This window comes from Populus euphratica, unplaced genomic scaffold (assembly GCF_000495115.2).
Source record: "Populus euphratica unplaced genomic scaffold, PopEup_1.0 scaffold248.1, whole genome shotgun sequence".
Classification (NCBI taxonomy): Eukaryota; Viridiplantae; Streptophyta; class Magnoliopsida; order Malpighiales; family Salicaceae; genus Populus; species Populus euphratica.
The window spans coordinates 308,443-315,619 of NW_011500131.1; the positions used below are offsets into that span (position 1 = coordinate 308,443).

Sequence of the window (7,177 nt, forward strand, 5' to 3'; positions counted from 1 at the left end):
TGTTTTCTTCTCTTTTTTATTTTGTATGGAGTTATTCCAATCATATGCTAGGAGTTTAACAAGTTAATTTATAATTTTTTTGTTGCTTTTTATTTTTTTTATTTTTTTTAAGTTTTAGTTTTATCTTTTAATATTGACTTATTTGATAATTGAATTTCAATATATTATTCAATATTTAAAAAATTGTATTAGTGATATTAAAGTTAGTATGGGCTATATTTCATTAAGATGTTATTCAATTTAATTTAAAATCTAATTAGATTAGATTTATGATCATTAATTTAAAATTAACATTTTATTCAACATTTTATTCCAATCATATGCTAGGAGTTTTTTAATCCTACAAGGAAGGTGAAGGACAATAACTAGTTTTCTTTCAAATATAAGACTGCAATTAAAATTCTCTTTTATCTAAAAAACTACTTGGGTGACAACTTCTCCTTTAATTCCTATGATTATTGGGCAGCATTGTAGGCTATAAATAAGCCTTGTATCAAACCTATAATATTTTCTTTTCTTCTTCTCTTCTCACTATAGCATAAGAATCAAACCTGTAAACTTTATTTCTTTTACATCAGCTACAGTCCAAGGCTTGTTTAGACTTAATTAATACTTTGTTTTTAACTAGGATCCAATACTTGTTAAATTTTATTTTTAATTTCACCCTTTAGAATTTAATTTCAAATTATTTTTGTATAGAATTTAATTCTCATTCTTATTGTTACAATTTATTTTGTTTTGGATTCTTTTTGTATTTTGTTAATTTGATCCCTTAATATTTTTTTGAATTACAACTTTTCTGCTTTGTTTTTTAGGGTTTGCCTTTTATAGAGTCGATCTTAGACTCATAACCAAAGTCATGAATTTAAAAGGTTACAATGAGTTGATTTTGATTCCTTCTAGGTCATTTTTTTAAAATTGATTTTTTTTTAATTTTTTATACAACATTTGATTTATTGGAGTTTGTCTTCATATTTTGTTTTCACTTTCTTTTGTATGGAGTTATTCCAATCATATGCTAGGAGTTTAACAAGTTAATTTATAATTTTTTTTGTTGCTTTTTATATTTTTATTTTTTTAGTTTCAATTTTATCTTTCAATATTGACTTCTTTGATAATTGAATTTCAATATATTATTCAATATTTAAAAAATTGTATTAGTGATATTAAAGTTAGTATGGGCTATATTTCATTAAGATGTTATTCAATTTAATTTAAAATCTAATTAGATTAGATTTATGATCATTAATTTAAAATTAACATTTTATTCAAGATTTAGTTTAATAATCATTCAATTTAATTTAAAATTTAAATTACATCAAATTTCTAGTCGAGTGGTTACACGTTAACATTATCAATTGCAAAGGGCAAATAGAGAAATTAATTTATTTAAGCAACAATAACATGCAAATTAATTTGAAACACTCTTTATTTCATAAGTAAGAGTCCAGTCTAGGACCCAAAACACAAGCTCCCCACTGGGAGAGGAGATTGCAACGTTCCAAAAAGATGAACCAAAACTTGCTAAAAGAAAAAACAAACAAAAAACAAGAAGCACCAGAGCTACTCGAGACACTCAATCCACACATACTAGGTAAGGTAGAAGTGGGTAGGGATAGCATGGATAAAACCCAGTTCAGAGACCAAGAGAGAATGGGAAGGTAGTGGATTTCAACCAGCTACTACCAGTGATGAAGTTGCGAGCAGTAAAAGCTTGAGCCTCAGTTGCATCGGTGATCACCTTGTATCCCTTCCAGGGAACCCTTCCGGATGTTCCGGCACCAGCCCCACTGTTTTCGTACTCTGCAAAATGTAATGTGTCAAGTGCGAATCTGCCCTTCCACTCACGCCATCCGGCTGGGCTTATCACATCGCTTATGGATGATTGCATGATAACAGTCCTTGAATACTCCTTCCAGGGTCTACCAAGATACGCAGAGAAATTACTCCTGGCATGCTGTAGATCACGAGTAGCTCCGATTCTAGACTTCTGAATTACAATGCCAGTGTTTTGATTGGGATCACTCCTCCCTTGGGCAGTTATTGTGATTGTTTGTCCTGGATTGGGACGGCGAGCATGGATGTCACAATCTTGGAAAACAGCTGCAGAATTGCCGAAAATGAAATCAACCGTGCCTGCTATGTAGCAGTTTGTGAAGAACTGACGGTTTGAGTGGACATAGAGGGTGTTTTGGTAGGCCAGAATGCCACATTTGTAGAACGCTGCAAAGTCGGACTCAACTCGTAGTGCCACGGCTTGGTACTTGGAGGCGCCGGCTGTGTTTTGGAAGGTTATGTCTCTGGCTAGGAATCCTTGACCCACCACGGCTGCAAGGTTCATCAAGATGTCCCATTAAAGTCATGCATAGAAAATAATCAGGAAAAAAAATAAAAAGAAAAATCAATGGACATACCAACAGTGGCAGAATGGTAGGTTGTGCCGCCATCAACCACATTCCTACTTGATGTGATGATAGTTTTTTTCCTTCCATCTCCAAGAAACATGATGTTAGTTTTCTCACTTGGAACTTCCACATTTTCCCTGTAGACACCTGCCTTGATTTTGATAATATACCTCTTAGCGCTGTGCTTAGGTGCAGCAGCAACTGCAGCTGACACTGTCCTATACTTCCCACTGCCATCAGCTGCCACCACCACGTCTGGAGTCAGCAATGATGAGTGGAACACCCGTCTGTCCGTTACCGACAACCGCTCTGGCCGCCCTTCATCGCTATCGTCCTCCTCCTTGACCTTCCTACTTGTGGTCTTGAGCGTATTGGCAATGGCGGCGTCGGTGTCTTCGATCAACTTCTTGATCAATGCCAACGCATTACTACACATCATTCCAGCATTTTCTTTGCTGGGACCAAGAAAGACATTCCTGAATATCCTCAAATACGATGAATGAGAGAAGCCATCGACACACGAGTCTTCATTTGTTTTACAAGAAGTGACTTGAGTTGTGAGCTCAGCAGCGTATGTTTGATTTTGAAGTTTATTCTTGTTGGGATTGCGTTTGAGCTCTCCCCAAACCTTGTCTAGATCGGCAAGACTGCTGTCGTAATTCTGCCTACAATCCTTGAGAGCAGTCTTTTGTGGGTCTTTAGGATTTTTGGTGGATAGGATCTGATCCGCTTCGATCTTTTTGCTATTTATAGAATCTATAGTTGCGTTTATGTTGTTCAGAATAACTGCCTTGGGATCGCCCGATTTCGCGGAATCATCAGGGAAACTGGTAGCTGCTGAGTAGCACAAATCAGGATACCTTGTGGAGTTGCATGAGGCCATCAGCAAGGCATGAGCAGCATCATTTTTGGTGGAGTTTTTGTGAGAATTTACGCCAATGGCAATGGCAATTATAGTGGCAACTAGTAGGAAAGAAGCAAAGATAGCTAGGACAAGCCTCTTGTTTTTCTTGGACATGGAAATGTACTGGACGGCTTGGGTCATCTTTTCTGGTTTTTTGGTGGATAGTACTGAAGTAGGGTTTATGGACTTCAAGTGATGGTGTGGTGAAAGACTACACCATGAACCAATATATAGAGGAAAAAAGTAAGTAATGTGGGAATATTTCGCTTGTTATATTAATAAAAATCAATTTTGATAGTGAATAAATCGCTTCTACACTCATATTGAATAGCTGGGAAATAAAGTAAAGGTTTTGAGAATTTAAACTGGAACCTATCATAGTTAGATGAGATTTTCTATGAACGAATTACGCAAATGCCATAACTTTTGATCGAGCACAAATATTTTTAAAGGAATCTCAAGGTATAATTCTATAATGAAGTAAAAAGCTCAATTCTACCCTGTCTCCAGAAGACCCCAAATCAGACCTCGAAAATACCATTCGAGCTAGTATTTGAACTGGGATCTATCGTAGTTAGGTGGGATATGCCATCAATAAATTATATAGATAGCATAGCACATGTATTTTCAAATCAGTGAAAGAAAACAAAGTCCAAACATGAAGCTTGGTCATGTCAGATCAATAACTTGGCAATTCAATATAATAACTTTTAATATCACTGTAGGATTAAACTCAAATATTTTAAAGAAAATCGCAAGGTCTAGTTCTGTACTGGAGTGAAGCTCAATTGTGCTAACCCTCCTCCGGAAGACCTCAAATTAGACCCTAAAGGTACCATTCGAGCTAGTCTTTTTTTTTTTTTTTTTTTTTTTGGGTTTTATTACCTTGTTACTTTTCCTTTATATCTGGGGGTTTTGATTCTTCTTCCTTGTTAAAGATGGGTTCCTGATGTAAAACATTTTAGAGAGACAGAACATAGCAGCCTTTGTCCTCATAAATAAAACAATAAATTAGGATTATTTGTGTTCTACTCCTACCATTTCAAGCTTTGTGATTTAAGTAAAATAACGTATATAGTTTTGTAATTAATTGCTGTGGTTCTCAGCAGCACCTGCATTTCTTCTTTTCATTTGCAGCTTCAGTGCTTTCCCTATGAATCCATATGATCCAGCGTCAACCATAATAAAGGAGCAGAGATGCTAAAGAGGAAATGATTATCAAGTTTTTGAGAAGATAAAGAGGATAGTGTACGGAAAATAATAATAATAATAAAAAGAATAATATATTTTCAAGTTTGCAAATGGTCTGAACATGTTCCTCTTCGATCATACACATTTTTGCACGTTATTAATCATGCTTATGCTTATGGTAAGTGTTTGTGTATCACTTAATTCTCCAAGTTTTTGAGAATAAATCCCTCCTTTTGTGTTGTAACAGGTAGGTCCAGTATTTATTTTTATGTTGTAACTATTTTTTAAAATATTTTTTATTTAAAAAAATTATTAATTTGATGTTTTTTTATGTGTTTATAGATGATTTTAATTTGTTAATATTAAAAATAAAAAAAAATTATTATAAAAATTATTATGCATTACAATATCAAATTATTTGATCAAATTAGTAAATTAATTTGTTCACTTTTCTTCATTTTTTTGTTCCTTTTCAAATATCTCACTCAAGGCTAACGTGAATTTGGTTTCTCTATCTCTTCTATCCTTTTTTCGTTCTTACTTTCTTATCTGGTTTTTAATTTTTTAATTCACTACTTTACTTTATTCTTTTCTTCCTCCATTAAATTACAGATACTGCAGGAAGGCAGCTTCTAGGCATGCACCCTATTCAACGTGGAACATGTTTTAATAAATTATGTTATAAAGTCTAATACTGTTGTTGGTAGCACATATTCTTAATTAATTGTTTCGATCAATTGGCTTTTTTTAATCTATTAACCTAAAATTAGAGGTTTTAATTCCTAGTTAAGGTTCTAATTGCTAGCTTTTACTCATTAATTACATGAAGAGAAACCTAATATTTTGCCTCATCAACAATATAATTTAAAAAGAATTCTCAAATTTAATTATTTTTTTCATAACAATGAACAAGAAGATAAACAAATTGCTTATGTAATTAATCTGAAAGAAAATGTGAACAAATTGTATAGGCAGCATCAACCATAATAAAAAAGGTGAGATGCTAAAGAGGAAAGATGATAAAGAGGACTGCATGCATATGGAAAATTATGTTGAGTGCTCAAGAGGAAATGGGGATACCTTATAAGTGTCAATGGGGTACTAAAGAGAATGAAAATCACGTGGAGTTTATAGAAAAAATTAACAAATTAATTTAAATTTAAAGTTGAATTAGATAAGAAAATCACTCCACTGTACATTATCAATCTAAATAATCTAATCAAAAATTACTTTATTAAAAAAAATATTATTTAGAGTAAGATTAATTCGAAAATTCGTGTTACATTACGAACGAGACATTATTATTTTTATTTAGAAAATATAATCTTAATTATTATTTTATTAGATATATGCTCAAATGTTAATGTTGATATAAGTTATAGGTAAAATAAAAGTAAAAACTAATATAGCTCTAATTATTGAAAAGTGGCATTAAATAATAAATAAATTACATACCAGGAAAAAAAATATAGCATCCTCAATATGGCTTGTGTGCATATATTAAACCAAAGAAAAGCGTTGTTTTTCTTTTTTTTTTAATTATTCTTGAAATCAAATTTTAATTCACTACAATAATAATAAATATTAAAAAAAACTATGAAAAGAAAAAAAATCTAAGAATATATACGGCTTGATGGATTAGTGAGGCATATAAATATATAGATCCTATTTTAAAATCACTATCCAATTAACTTCTAAACCCTTATTTTGAACATTATATTAATTGAGGTTTTATTTACTTTGTTTGGTTTCATTATTTATTGTTAAGGATTTTGAATAATTGAAGATTGTCATTTGTTTCATAGTTGTAGCGTTAATTCTTTTTAATATTTGTTTAATTTTTTTATTAGCCCTTTTTAATTTTTCCATTTTCTTTTATATTACTATCAACCTATATTCCACCAATCAAGTGCTTTAAACCCTAATCTTATAATATATTAGTTCTTTTTTATCTTTATAATCATAATTTGTAGATTTTTTTTTTGACATTCCTTTTTGTTTATGATCAACTTCATATTATGTTTTTAAATTAGAAAGCCAAATAAGATTTGACTTTTTTCATGGCATACAAAGAGTTAGATATTGTTTCGACTATTGAAGTTATATCTCAAAATAATTTTAAAATATAAATATTATAATGTAATTTTTTCTTCAAAATCCCCATGAGTCTAAGGGGCATATTGAAAAGATAAATTAAAATAATATATTTTAGACTAAAATCAAATTAACACAATCACTAATTCTAAAAAATAAAATAAAGCACGACACCAAAAAGGGTTTTGAATAATTAAAGATTGTAATTTGTTTTCATAATTGCTTGATTGTATTTCCATACATGCTTTCTAAAATGTTGATTGTAATCATACATTGCAGGGATGAAGTGTTTAACTTTTATCAAATAAAAAATTGGATTTTAGTTTGTTAATTGAAGATAAAATGGTAAGGAACAAAGGAAACAAGGAAGCAGAGCGAAGAATTAAGCTTATAGGTTTGCTAAAACCAGTGCAAAATGGTCAATCTTAGTTGTCTATGTTTCATGTTCGATTCTAAAGATAGCAACAGGTTCTCTCATCATCAGTTCATCAGGATAAATATTTTCACAGACCACACTAAATCATCATTTCATAATTGCATGATTATAAAACCTAGTGATCAGGGTGTTATGTCTTTGAATATG

The 7,177-nt window shown here is 31.3% G+C and overlaps 1 protein-coding gene across 1 annotated transcript; it reads right to left on the minus strand.

Annotated features, from left to right (window-relative positions):
* Positions 1 to 1,411: 1,411 nt before the first annotated feature.
* LOC105110390 (pectinesterase-like) lies at positions 1,412 to 3,519 on the minus strand. Its single transcript, XM_011005413.1, has 2 exons — positions 2,415 to 3,519; positions 1,412 to 2,328 (listed from the first exon to the last, which is right to left on the minus strand). The coding sequence occupies exons 1-2, from the start codon at positions 3,448 to 3,450 to the stop codon at positions 1,637 to 1,639; spliced, it is 1,728 nt and encodes a 575-aa protein (XP_011003715.1). The 5' UTR covers positions 3,451 to 3,519; the 3' UTR covers positions 1,412 to 1,636.
* Positions 3,520 to 7,177: the final 3,658 nt, after the last annotated feature.